The sequence below is a fragment of the Amphiura filiformis genome, chromosome 19 (genome assembly GCF_039555335.1).
Source record: "Amphiura filiformis chromosome 19, Afil_fr2py, whole genome shotgun sequence".
In the NCBI taxonomy this organism is placed as follows: Eukaryota; Metazoa; Echinodermata; class Ophiuroidea; order Amphilepidida; family Amphiuridae; genus Amphiura; species Amphiura filiformis.
Window position 1 is genome coordinate 40,197,548 of NC_092646.1, and position 15,077 is coordinate 40,212,624.

The 15,077-nt window shown below is 38.5% G+C and overlaps 1 protein-coding gene across 1 annotated transcript in view; it reads left to right on the forward strand.

The window, feature by feature from the left end:
• Positions 1-572: 572 nt before the first annotated feature.
• LOC140140587 (uncharacterized) overlaps positions 573-15,077 on the forward strand; it is a 51,803-nt gene continuing 37,298 nt past the window's right edge. Inside the window, 2 exon segments of the mRNA XM_072162344.1 lie at positions 573-678; positions 2,196-3,570. Of these exon segments, the coding sequence (XP_072018445.1) occupies positions 2,199-3,570 (1,372 nt within the window). The 5' untranslated portion in view covers positions 573-678; positions 2,196-2,198.

A 15,077-nucleotide genomic window follows, 5' to 3' on the forward strand; every position in this document is an offset into this window, starting at 1 on the left:
CTGGGGGGGCTCGGCCCCCAATAATTTGGATCAGGGGCCCCCCAATAAGTTTGGCCAGGCACCATTGCCCCACCCCAATATTTAACATCTTCCGGAGCCCCTGTATAATATAGGGTGTCGACACTGTGCTACGTCAACCCCATGAAAATAGTGTAAACTCATGATCTATGAGCAAAATTATTGGTGCATGTTTAAAGCACCCCCCCTTCATAGGGTTAACAAATTTCAGGGCCCGCCTTTTTTTTTGGGCATCAGACCACCCCCCCCGTAAGTTTATGTGAACGGTCCCCCTTTTGGTAAGGCAAAACAAAAATTATTGGCATAACATAAAAATAGTAGACCTATCTTTTTAGGCCTGTTCGAAAACAGAAACACACATAATATATAAATCTATCTATAAAATCCTTATTTACCATGTTACGCCAATAATTTTTGTTTTGCCTTACCAAAAGCACAGCAATGTATGCCTATGCCTCGAGGGTGGAATGGATAAGGGCCGAGCTGTAGCTTGGTCGAGCTGACTGAAACTATATAAAAGTACCGCATAGTTGTTGCATAATGTATAATAGCCGGTGACTGGTTGTTGTGTTGTAACAATTTTAAGCGAAGAGCCGCTTCGTGATATCTCACGGGCAATTAAGCAATTAAACCAAGCGTATTGAGATTCCCGCAATCGAGGTAATAATTGTGTTATCACTGTTGTGTTCTTTTATGAATAGGCCTGTCATATTATGTTGTTCGAAAAGATATGAACAACCGATATATATGATCAGTATATGATCCACACAGTAAACTATCGTGTCGTCTCGTCGCGTCGTGGATAGTAAGGTAGATGTCGATCAATGTATATGACTAGTCAGACTAGTTCACCATGATGCAGTCATGTCTACAGTAGAATTCATCTCGACCTTTGCAGGACTTAAACCCCATTAAAAGCTATTAAACCAAGATAACACTCATTGAAACAGCTCAACTGATTAAATCGGATCTTCTCTGGTTGATGTGCACATGTGTCTGTTTTATATGTGCGATATCGCTATGAGGTGCTATAATACAGCTTCAGTTTGGTAACTGATTATAAAGGAAACGCAAGGAAACAATGGTATGTGGACCTTTGTTCACGAAATGAGACAATGGCCTGCTTTTTGTTAACCAGCATTCTTGAAAATGAGCAACATAATGATTGTTGACTTACTTAACACGGTTTGGAAATAATTTCTTCATATTTTTGGTGTTAGGCCTATCTGTCGTTTACATATCCTTCCTAAAACACAAAAGTGCGACTATTTCCAAAGCTAAAAATTTAGGACATGTTACAAAACTATATTTTCTAGAATTTCATAGAATAGTTTAAATGTAGCTTGTACCGTTTTTTTTTGGCATTCTTCAGAACGGAGCGGTCCGTTACCAATATAGCTCAATATTTTCGGTCAAATCTCCATTTAATTAACACGTGGAGTTGGCTAGCTATGAGCTAGCTAAGCTTTGCCCTCACTCATATTCTACGAATATGCGACTATTTCTGAACATCTAACCTAGCTGTAATTTTAGGTCATGTTAGAGAAATATATTTGCTAGAAGTTTGGAGAATAGTTTAAATATTGGCCGGTTATTTTTCACACAGTGATGTTAACTAGGCAAATGCAATATACTTCTAACATACACTATTTGTAAAGGTCGCGCGTCAATGGTGAGAGCACTGTGTATTGTGTATAGGAAAACGGACAGTAACTGCAGTATGACTTATGGCTCAAAATTCGGACCGAGTGTAGTACATGTACATGTATGTTTTTATGTACACATGTGCATACAACCTTTGTAGCACAGGTTGAGAGTCATTCAACTAGATTTTGTTACAGATGATACATTGACAAGTTTACAAGTTCATTTGTTTGTTTTGATAATTGGCTGGTATTTGTATAGACCTGCCTGCATGTCTTCGGTCCTATCCTTCAACATACTGACATTTACTGGGCCCGTTCGACATGCTGCGGAGGATTGGCTTCTTTCGCTTCTTCATCGGCCCATAAAAAATCAGATAATGTCATAATGTTAAATAAAGATTACCGAGTTACAGTTACTGGAACTAGTATTTGTATTGTTCAGTGGACACTGGATATACGATTAAATACATTGTATTGTATTGTATTGTAGTATAGTACTCATATGTTTCACAATATTCCATTACATTAGAGACAATGGCAAATAGAGTTAAAAGACGTCCACGAGAGTGGGACTACCTTATGCCCCACGTATGTCAATACTGTGGAAGAAGATTCTACAACGATGTGTTCAGATATTTGTTCCATATAAGGCATCATGAAATGCGGATTCGCCCTTACTGGTATGACTACAAGAGCACAGTGGTATATGTACCTATTCCCAAGATACAGAAGACGAAAAGAATCATACTTCGTAGAAAAATGTTGCTACAAAGAAAGAGGGAGGCAAGGCAGAGGAACGAAGACAGAGCAGCAATGATGTGTAGGTATGAACAATCCACGCAGGTCAAGAGGAAATGCCAAGATGGAAAGAAAACCTCAATGAACACAAAAGAGAGTTCTAAGCTGAAGAACTATGGTGACACAAAATTAAAGAATCGGATAGGTGCAAAGGATCATGTTTCATGTGACTTCCAGAGTGAACCCGTTTCCTTTCCACAATCCACGCAGGTCAAGAGGAAATGCCAAGATGGGAAGCAATCCTCAACAGACACAAAAAAGAGTTCTAAGCTGAAGAACTTTGGTGACACACAATTAAAGGATCGGATCAGTGGAAAGGATCACGTGTCATGTTCTCTCCAGAGTGAACCTGTTTCTATATCCAGTTGTAAGAAAGTTGTAGCCTCATCCACCTCTTTGAAATGTACATTTTGTAACAAAGTCTTCTCACACCAAAGTCACTTGAACGTACATGAACGTGTTCACACCAAAGAGAAACCTTTTAAATGTAAAATTTGTAATAAGAGCTTCAGTCAGGCAGGTAATTTAACAATTCACTCACGTATTCACACTCAAGTGAAACCTTTCAAATGTACAATTTGTGGCAAAGGCTGCACACATTCCGGTGACATGAAAGTACATGAACGTATCCATACTAAAGAGAAGCCTTTCAAATGTACATTTTGTAACAAAGGGTTTACAGATAAAAGTCACTTGAATAGACATGAACGTGTCCATACTAAAGAGAAACCTTACAAATGTACATTTTGTACCAAAGGCTTTTCATTGTCGCATCACTTGAAAGCACATGAACGTATTCATACTAAAGAGAAGCCGTTCAAATGTGCATTTTGTAACAAAGGCTTCACACAGTCAAGTGACTTGAAGAGACATGAACATATTCATACCGGAGAGAAGCGTTACAAATGTTCGTATTGTAACAAAGGTTTCACACGTTCAAATGTCTTGAAAGCACATGAACGTATTCATACTGGAGAGAAGCCTTTCAAATGTTCATTTTGTAACAAGGCTTTCACACAGTCAAGTAACTTGAAAGCACACAAACGTATTCACATGAAAGAGAATCCTATCAAATGTTAAGTTTGTAGCAAGGACTTCATACGGTCAAGTAACTTAAAGAAAATAAATGTTTTTATTCAAAGTAGCCCCTTTCAAATGTGGATTTTGAAACACTGAAGGCTTCAGAAGTTTCACTAAACAAGTTTCACTAATGAGTGTTCATAAATACTAGTACTTTGGTGGGATGGGATGGGTTGGAAAAGTTTATCCCCCGTCATAAGTAGGCATATCACATCAAAAATAAACGCAGCAGAAACACGTTATTTAATGTTTCTACATGAATGAGCTTTATTAAAGCATAAAAAAAAAAAAAACGGAATTGAAATCGGTCAATGCATTGTGATGTAGTGTCAATTTAACGATGCTCGTAAATGGAATAAAAACCTGCCACAAAATGGCTGCAATGACAAAATTGGCACATTCCGAGATTTTGACGGTTTATTTGGACGCTTGCTTGAAAAAGCAGCGTTAATTTAAGTATCACAGGTTAAATGCCTATCTTTCCTGACTTCGTTAAAGAAAACAAAATTAAAATTTATCATTGAATAATTATAATAAATTAACCAAATGTACTATTTTAGCAACTTCGGCCAATCTGCAGACAAATTAAAGCTGAAAAATGACTATGTTCAGCTAATTAATATGCAAAATTGATGCCAGTGGAAAACCGTACATGATATCAGGGTACGGGTTTTTTTGCACACATATGTATACGAAGTTCTTTCAATTGATAACAAAAAATACACAAAAAGTAATTAATTATGCAAATTAGCTAATTACAGCTAATTATGTATTCATGATATTATTATGTAAATTAGGCATGAGTAATTTTGGTGTTTTTTTATTTTTAATGAAAGTCTATTCATTCACTATAAATTTGTCAAGTATGAACCTGTTATGATGTTGAATAAAGAAACTGCCGTTAATTACTTAAAAATAATACAAAAAATACAAAGTTTGACATTTTGATGGTGTCTGGAATAGAATTTTCTTTTTTACTGTCAACATGGTATGTGTCACCATTACTCAAAGCCAAATCCGAAAAGTAAAAATAAAAATTCATTTGCAATGAGACTTAAAATTAACATTTTGTTATCTGGATTAACGTAGGAGGGCAAATGGTAAAAGGAATCGCCATTTCACTCTAGCGCGTATACAAAACTAGTATGGCCTTGGACACACACAATGGCTTAAAGCTATTGTGGTTTGGAAAACTACTCCCTATGGAATATCTTTGATAATATTATGTTTTAACTAGTGTTCCTCAAGTGTGTGGCTGGACGGCCGATTGCCAAGAGCGTGAAAGGTCTCAATGTGGTTTTAAAATAAATACCTGGTTAGCTAGGTGACTTGATTATGAAAGTCAGGTGGCCGAGTTGACACCAGTTCCAAAAAATGGGAACACAATTTTTGTATGAGACGTGGGCAAGTCGTGGGGCAGAACCCCACCGTCAGAGTATCTTTTACAAGCAGAAGTGCATCTAAATAATATACGTAGAATTTGTCTTCATTATCTTCAACAATATTTTATTTACGTAACTCCAGACTACACATACAGGATTCAGTCACACCCCTATTCAATGCACCCCACTCCTACAATGGCTTCTGTAATACTACTCAGCTAGCACCCTCCCTCACCTATCAAACGAATCCGATGAGCAAAAGAAAAGTTATAAGAACGTTAAAAGCGTTAACATATGATTACACATATTAGACGTACGAAAATGACCTAAGTTATTTAGCACTGTGATGTGCCCTGAGTAATTTAATTTGATTATCTTTGTTTACAATTAAAATCTATTTTATGAGACATTTTAGGGAATCCCCTTTCTTGTTTGGAGAAAGCAGCTCAAGGAGTAAAGAGATTTGGAGAACTGCGCAAGGAGTTTAGTATTGGAGAACTGCGCAAGGAGTTTAGTATTGGAGAACGGCGCAAGGAGTTTAGTATAGGAGAACTGCGCAAGGAGTTATAAACGTGTTTGGAGAGCACCATTTTCGTATAAGGATTTTATACGCATGGATTTATCAATGCAAGTGTACAAAGGACTTTGCTGATTTTCGCAGGACAAGTGATTAAGGATATATACATCAGCCGTCCAGAACATTGCAAGAACTTTATGATCACCAAGAAGAAGAATGCTGGCTAAGTACTAAATAGTTAAAGAGTGATTATATTTGATTATTGTGTATGTGCATTTGTTGTCATATATTGTACCAATAATAACGTGCTTTCAATTAAAGACTTAGATTTTGTTAGCATAATCAAACAGTGTATTTGTGTTGTGCATTCGTGTGAGTTCGGGTAAAAGGTGATTTTGGCCTTGAGTCAAGTGCGACTCGTAACAAAATTGGGGGCTCGTCCGGGATATACACTGAAGTTGACATTAATTTACTCAGTCTTAAAAGTGAAAGTACAGTATGGCAGAGTTCAAAGCAGAAGAGTTTCTTGAAACTATAGATTGGGAGAAGTTTGATAAGTTGAAGAAACCTGCATTATTAGCATTTGCAAAATACTATGAATTGGATGTAAAGCAAGCCAACAGAAAACAAATAATCAAAAATGCCTTGATTGATGTTTTGGTTGATGAAGAGTATTTTGAAGAATCCATTTTGGACAAAAGAAAAGAGGTCAAAACTGAAATCGGGGATGCAGTAAAGTTAAAAGAACTAGAAGTTCAGGTGGAAATGGAAAAATGAAAATACAATTGCAGTTGGACATGCAAAAGCTAGATATGCAAAATAAAGAAAAGCAAGAAAGACTAGACATGGAAAACAAGAAATTAGAAATGGAAGAAAAGGAAAAGGTAGCAAAATTGGAACTTGAAAAACAAAAACTAGCAATGGAAGACAAAGCGTGCCAAGAAAAGATGGCGCTTGAGCACCACAAATTAGAAATGGAAGAAATGGACAAACAAATGGAAGCACATTTGAAAGAAAAAGAAATTGAAGAAAAGTACAAGTTTGAACAAGAAATGTTGGCAAAGCTAGGTGACAAATACTCATCAAGTTTCTCCTCAAAGTCAGGGTTTGATGTTACAAAGTATGTGAAGCTGGTGCCTAAATTCAAAGAAAAAGATGTTGACGAGTATTTCCAACATTTTGAAAAGGTAGCTACAAATTTGAAATGGCCTCCAGAGCATTGGACCCTACTGTTACAAAGTAGTTTTGTGGGGAAGGCCAGGGAAACTTACTCAGCTCTACTTCAATAGAGAAGTGTAACAGTTATGAAGAAGTCAAACAGGCAGTCCTTAAGGCCTATGAACTGGTGCCTGAAGCATACAGACAAAAGTTCAGAGATTCAAGAAAACAAGCAGATCAAACCCATGTAGAATTTGCTAGAGTAAAGGAACAAATGTTTGACAGGTGGCTTGGTTCAAAAGAAGTCAAAGATGATTTCGGCCAACTTAAGCAATTGGTTCTTATAGAAGAGTTCAAGAAATGTGTCCACGTTGACATTAAAACCCATTTGGATGAAAGTGCTAGCAAAATTAAAACGCTAAGTGATGGCTGACGATTATGGCTTAACGCACAAGTTGAATGCGAGTAGATTTAGTCATAACAGAAGTTATTCAAACGGGTTCAGCCAAAACCAACCTAGAGCAAATCAGGGTGGTACACAAGAAGGAGATCTCAGTCCAATCACAGATCCTGGTCTAATTCACAGCATAGTGCTGGTGGTAGAGGGACCCCATGGAGTTCAGGTACCAGACCAACAGGTGGGACTGAATTTAAATCCCAATTATTTTGCAATTTCTGTACGAAACCAGGACATACAGTGACCACGTGTCGGACCTTAAAAGCCAAACAAGATGCAGCAAACTGCTAGTAATACTGTAGGATGTGCAGTGTCACTTGAGTCAAAGAAACAAGTCAGTCAAATTAAAAAACAAGAATTCCCACAAAAGGGAGGTGACACAGACAAGGTGTGTGAGGAATTTGAACCATTTGTGTTAGAGGGAGTAGTATCACTTGGTGACAATGGTAGTCCAAAGCCCATCAAGATTGTGCGAGACGTGTTGTGCACGGTCTATGATTCTGGAAGGAACTTTGCCCTTTAATGAGGATAGTTCAGCTGGTAATGCTTTGATCCAGGGCATTGGGATGGAAATACTTAATGTACCTCTCCACAAAGTTAACTTGACATCTGACTTAGTTTCTGGTCCTGTAACCATAGGAGTTAGACATGAATTGCCAGTCAAAGGAGTGTCCATGTTGCTAGGAAATGACTTGGCAGGGGGGAAGGTTTTTCCTGACCCAATAGTTACAGATAAGCCCTGTTTACATACAGGATGACAATAGTGAGGAAAAGGAGATATTTCCTGCATGTGCAGTGACACGGGCAATGAGTAAGAAGGCCTCATTAGAAACAATTGAGGACAACCAAATTGATGACATATAGGCTACAATTTGGAAGACACTTTTGTGTCAAAGTTGAATGAGAAAGAAGATAAACTTCCTTCTCCAGGGGATAAAAAGACCCCTCAACATGACACAGCCTCTGAGCATGAACAAATTGGGGAAACATTGAGAGACCCATTAAGTCATGACAAGCTAATTATGGAGCAACAAAATGACCCAGAACTCAAAGAGATCAATCAAAGGGCATTGACCCTAGAAGAAGCAGAACAAAATTCTGTCTGTTTTTACAAACAAGATGGTGTGCTAATGAGAAAATGGCGCCCACCTGATGTACCTGCCGATGAAGAGTGGAAGGTAGTGCATCGAATTGTGGTACCAAAAGTATACCACACTGAAGTTATTAACATAGCACATGATAGTCCCATGGCAGGGCATTTTGGTGTTAAGAAAACTCATGACAGAATTCTGAGACATTTCTGGTGGCCCACTCTCAGAAAAGATGTTTCTGAATATTGCAAAACATGTCACATATGCCAAGTAGTAGGGAAGCCAAATCAGAAAATACCTCCTGCTCCATTGAAGCCAATTCCAGCTTTTGATGAACCATTTAGTAGGGTTATTATTGATTGTGTTGGCCCCCTACCAAAGACTAAGTCAGGTAATCAGTACCTTCTGACAATTATGTGCGCGACAACACGCTTTCCTGAAGCCATACCCTTGAGAAATATTAAAGCAGTGACAATAGTGAAAGCTTTAACCAAGTTCTTCACATTTGTGGGGCTCCCCAAGTCCATACAGTCAGATCAAGGATCAAACTTTACTTCTGGAGTATTTCAGCAGGTCATGTATCAATTAGGTATAGAACAGTATACCTCAAGTGCTTAACATCCAGAATCACAAGGTGCACTAGAAAGGTTCCACCAAACATTGAAAAACATGATCAGGACATATTGTTTGGAATTTCAGAGGGACTGGGATGAGGGAGTACACTTGTTGTTGTTTGCTGCTAGGGAAGCTGTTCAGGAAACTTTAGGATTTAGTCCTTTTGAGTTAGTGTTTGGACACACAGTGCGCGGGCCCTTAAAGTTGTTGAAAGAAAAGTGGCTCAATGAGAAATCAGATACCAATTTATTGGATTATGTCTCCAATTTTAAGCATAGGCTTAACAGAGCAACTGATATCGCCAAAGAAAACTTGAAACAGGGTCAGGCCAAAATGAAACAATGGTATGATCAACATGCCAGAGAAAGAGTGTTCAAGCCAGATGACAAAGTTCTAGTATTGTTTCCAATTCCAGGACACCCATTGCAAGCCAGATATCATGGCCCATGTGAGGTAGAGTCAAAAGTGGGTGAAGTAGATTATATTATCAAGACTCCTGGTAGACGCAAGAGCAGGCAGTTATGCCACATAAATATGCTCAAACAGTATGTTAAAAGAGGTGACAGTGGCATTCCAAAACCTGTGTGTACAGTAAAACATGCTGATAATGTTGACAAACATGCCGATGTAGACAAAATCGCCAATGTAGACAAGAGTAAAGATGACAATTCTGATGTCACATTTGACCAGGATAAAGAGCTGGAGCACAAAGAGTATACTAGTAATGTAAAATTGAACAATTCTGATGTGCTCACTAATTTGGACTCAAAGTTAGGTCATCTTTCTCAAGATCAACAAAGTCAAATTGCAAATTTGATTCACAAATTTGACAATATATTTCCTGATACGCCAAGTAGAACAAATGCTGCATTTCATGATGTAGATGTTGGTGATACAAAACCAATCAAGGAGCATCCTTATAGAGTCAATCCATTGAAAATGGAACATCTCAAAAATGAGATCAATTATATGCTAGACAATGATATCATAGACCGGGATCATAGAACCAAGTAGCAGTGAATGGAGTTCACCGTGTATACTTGTTCCCAAGCCTGATGGTTCATACCGATTGGTCGCAGATATGAGAGCTGCAAATGTTCATTCAAAGACAGACTCGTACCCAATTCCAAGAATTGATGATTGCATAGACAAAATTGGGAATGCAAAATTTGTTAGCAAATTTGATCTTTTGAAAGGGTACTGGCAGGTTCCACTCACAGACCGTGCCAAAGAGATTTCTGCTTTTTGTACACCATTTGGTCTTTACCAATACAAAGTCATGCCATTCGGTTTGAAAAATGCACCAGCAACATTTCAGAGAATGGTAAATCAAATTGTGGCAGACATAGAGGGATGTGAAGCATATGTCACAAGTTTAACAAACAAATAATTTTGCTCATTATTAGAACCATGTTAGAGCGCCACCACACAGAGAAAGGTGGTACCACTTAATATATTGGCTTCATTAGGTTCTATAGTAATACTGTGAGGAAAATCAATTTACAGCAACCCAAATTGACATTCAATGGGCCCACTTGAGTGTCCAATTTTAGGCCCCGCCCACTAAATGTCCCTATGTTGAACGCATAGTAGAAAGTTTGATATTGGTAATTTGGATATATTCATTAATGATATTGATTGTTTACAGTCAAACTTGGGAACAACACATGGAACAACTCCAACAATTGTTTAAGAAGCTGTCTGAAGTACAATTGACAGTCAATCTGGTAAAAAGTGAGTTTTGCCATGCCACAGTCACATACTTGGGATATGTTGTAGGTCAAGGTCAGGTGAAACCTATCAAAGCCAAAGTTGAAGCAATTGAGCAATACCCCACACCTGTAAACAAGAAGGCACTCATGAGATTTCTAGGAATGGTTGGCTATTATAGAAAGTTCTGTCCAAACTTTTCAGAGATAGCAAGTCCTTTGACTCATTTGTTGAAGAAAGATGCAAAATTCATTTGGTCAGAACAGTGTGAAAATGCTTTTCACAAAGTCAAATCTATACTCACGAGTTCACCAGTACTTACTGCACCTGATTTTCAGAAGCAGTTTAAGTTGACTGTTGATGCCAGTGACATAGGCTGTGGAGGTGTTGTGATGCAAGAGGGTGAAGATCAAATAGATCACCCCATTTGTTACTTTTCAAGGAAATTCAACAAGCACCAGAGAAATTACTCCACAATTGAGAAGGAGTGTCTATCATTGCTACATTTTGATGTGTATTGGGGTACCACAGTATACCCTGTGCTTGTTTTCACAGATCACAATCCCCTCACCTTCATCAACAGGATGAAGAACAAAAATCAAAGACTGGTGAGGTGGAGTTTGACCTTGCAAGAGTACAATCTGGACATCAAACATATTAAGGGAAAAAACAATGTAATGGCTGATGCCTTGTCCAGAATTCTCGCTATTCGCAATAAAGGCGCCGCCAGCGGTTTGCGATGTAATCGTGATGTATCATGGGAAAAGGTCGACATCCAAATCCGCGCAATACGAATATTACCATGCTATTACATAGGAACACGTGACAATATTTTTTAGTTTGTCAATATAACGGTATTACACCCAAATCGATAGAGAAAAAATTAATTGTGCACATTTCAAATCACATTAGGAATAAGTATTATTAAGTATCGATTCGCGTGTAACACCTTTATTTTGACAAACTAAAAAATATTGTCACGTGTTCCTATGTAATAGCATGGTAATATTCGTATTGCGCGACTTGATGTCGACCTTTTCCCATGATACATCACGATTACATCGCAAACTGCTGGCGGCGCTCTTATTGCGAATAGCGAGAATTGCATAAAAAGTGAAAAAAACAAAAATTCCTTTAAAAAGGAACTTGTGTGACAAGTAGTCACTGTGTATGTTGAGTTAAGCACTCAAAGTTAATAATATGTTGAAGTTGATGTAAAAGAAGAAAACAATGAAGAAAGTTTTCATTACATTCAAACTTTATTCTTTTCAGGGGAGGTGTGATGTGCCCTGAGTAATTTAATTTGATTATCTTTGTTTACAATTAAAATCTATTTTATGAGACATTTTAGGGATTTCCCCTGTCGCATCAACTTGATCAAAAACAAATTGAATCATTTCTAATTTTGGATCATATGGGAATACCCTAGAGATTGTAAAGTAAAGATGACATCATATATGGGATTCCCCTCAGGAAGTGATGTAATGGGATTTCCCCTCAAGAAGTGATGTAATGAGAAAGGTTAATGTTATAATTAAGGCTTGGGAATTTCCAAGTTCTCATCATGTGTATTAATACTTGGGATTTCCCAGGGCCTGATATATAAGAAAAGGTAAACATATTTCTTCACAGTTGATAGTGTTGATCTGGGCTAGCTAGCTAATATGCTTACAGTCCAATTCCTTCAAAGAAAGGAAATTGCAAACCAGAAATATTTTATGTAGTCAAAGAACTACTATTTACCAGTGTTGTCGGAGAAGATCTAGAATACGTCAAAGAACGTACTTCCAAGAAAGGAATATATATTCTTCTGTCGACTTGCTGAAATCTGGTATTTTGATTCAACGCAACTGTCAAAATAAGTGGGGACAACTGCATCGCAGTCCTGCTTCCTGAAGATATTGTGTGAAAGGTGGAAAGAGCACCAAGTTTGGAGAAAGCAGCTCAAGGAGTAAAGAGATTTGGAGAACTGCGCAAGGAGTTTAGTATTGGAGAACTGCGCAAGGAGTTAACGGCGCAAGGAGTTTAGTATAGAACTGCGCAAGGAGTTATAAACGTGTTTGGAGAGCACCATTTTCGTATAAGGATTTTATACGCATGGATTTATCAATGCAAGTGTACAAAGGACTTTGCTGATTTTCGCAGGACAAGTGATTAAGGATATATACATCAGCCGTCCAGAACATTGCAAGAACTTTATGATCACCAAGAAGAAGAATGCTGGCTAAGTACTAAATAGTTAAAGAGTGATTATATTTGATTATTGTGTATGTGCATTTGTTGTCATATATTGTACCAATAATAACGTGCTTTCAATTAAAGACTTAGATTTTGTTAGCATAATCAAACAGTGTATTTGTGTTGTGCATTCGTGTGAGTTCGGGTAAAAGGTGATTTTGGCCTTGAGTCAAGTGCGACTCGTAACAGCACAAAATGAAAATTTGGGCAGCATGGCTCCGCTCAGCGCATGCTAATAGTAACGACACTTACGAACACATGCAAGCATGTATTGGTAAGGTATCATCATAAAATTTGTCAGAAATCCTATAAAACACAACTACTTTTTGCCAAATGAAAATCTGGGCAGCATGCCTCCCCTCTAGGTGCTGACCAGATTTTCAATAATACATAACAAAATGTCACACCTGAGGTATGCATCTTTATGTATCATCACCATTTTAAAATTACAACATAATAAAACAATAATATGATTCTAACAGACTGTACCTATCATCACATAACATAATAAAATATATACCATATGAAAATCAATTATCTCATTTCACTGCACTTACAAAAATAAACTCCGCTCTAAAATATAGTTTAAGAAAATAAAAGGGGACATTTTGAACATCAAAATTTGTCACATCCCTTTACCATAAAAAATATCCTCACTTTCCTCTACTATAATGTAAAACTCGTCTCCTCCCAAGTAAATAATTTGGCTCACAATTTGTCTCCTCCCTCAAACGTAAAAGAATATATAACTCACCAAAATAGCCTCCTCCCCTCAATCATAAAATATATAACTCACCAAAATAGCCTCCTCCCAGACTCATAAAATATATAACTCACCAAAATAACCTCCTCCCAAACATACAAAATATATAACTCACCAAAATAACCTCCTCCCAAATACCACAGTACTCCTCGGACTTAAATGATGTAACTCTAAGGAACACTACTCTATTTAGTTGATACTCCACTCAGGATTAACCCCGGGCTTCTCGCAGGGCCGGCGTTAATCCCTACTTCTTCATATTAGTTGATAATCCACTCAGGATTAACCCCGGGCTTCTCGCAGGGCCGGCGTTAATCCCTACTTCTCCATATTAGTTGATAATCCACTCAGGATTAACCCCGGCTTCTCGCAGGGCCGGCGTTAATGCCCTACTTCTTCATATTAGTTGATAATCCACTCAGGATTAACCCCGGGCTTCTCGCAGGGCCGGCGTTAATCCCTACTTCTCCATATTGGTTGATAATCCACTCAGGATTAACCCCGGGTACTCACAGGGCCGGCGTTAATCCCTACTTCTCCATATTAGTTGATAATCCACTCAGGATTAACCCCGGGCTTCTCGCAGGGCCGGTGTTAATCCCTACTTCTCCATATTAGTTGATAATCCACTTTCTCTCATCTAGTTGGTTTTCTAAGTCTCTTATTTTCTGCTCCCTTTCTTTCAACTCCGCTTCCCATTCTTTCAACTTAGCCTGCTTCTCTCTGAACACCTGTTCACAAGATCTCTTTTCAGTTCCAAACTTCTCACGCCGTCTCTCAACCTTATTTGCTTCACTACTCAGCTCAGCAGCCTTCTGCTCCAGTTCTCTGTCCCGTCTATCGCACACAACCCTCCGGGCATCAAGCTCCTCACCCTCCTTACTCTTCTCCTCCTCCCACACCTGCACTCCACTTTCCCACTCCTCTCTCTTACGCTTCCACAACAATCGCTGATTCTCAAATTCAGCAATTTCACGCTCCTCCCTCTCTTTTAGCTCCTGCGTGAACTTTCTCCTTACTTGTGCTTCTACCTTAGCCTCCCTGTCATCCATCTCTGTCATCTTCTCCTCAACTCCTCCCCTCGTCGCTGATTCACCTCCTTTTGGAGATTTATCTCCTGTCTTTCACTGCTTTTAATTTTCTTCCACTCTTCCACTTCTGCCTCAAAAGTAGCTCGTTGCTCCTCCAATTTACTTATTTTCTTGCCCAACTCCCACTTCCGGCGATCACTTTGTATGTTTTGAATATATATCTCTCCTTTTTCCTCCCCCTTTTCCTTCTCCCACAACTCCACATTCATCCTATGCTCTTTCTTCATTGCCTCCAGAATCTCTACTTCATTATCTATTTTCCTTGTGCCTCTTCTACTATATTAGCCAGTCTCTCCTCCAACCGCCTCTCTATCGCTTGTCTAACATCTTCAATCTGCGCCCGCTGCACGGAAAACTGGTATTCCACCTCTGCCTCATCTTTCTGGATAGCTGAATTCCTCTCATTATTTACCCTAACATCTACACCTATTTCCTCCGTCCTATTCACAGTCACCACTCCTCCATCTTTAATCCTCGGCCCACTTCGATCACCCTGGGCAAATCTCCCATACA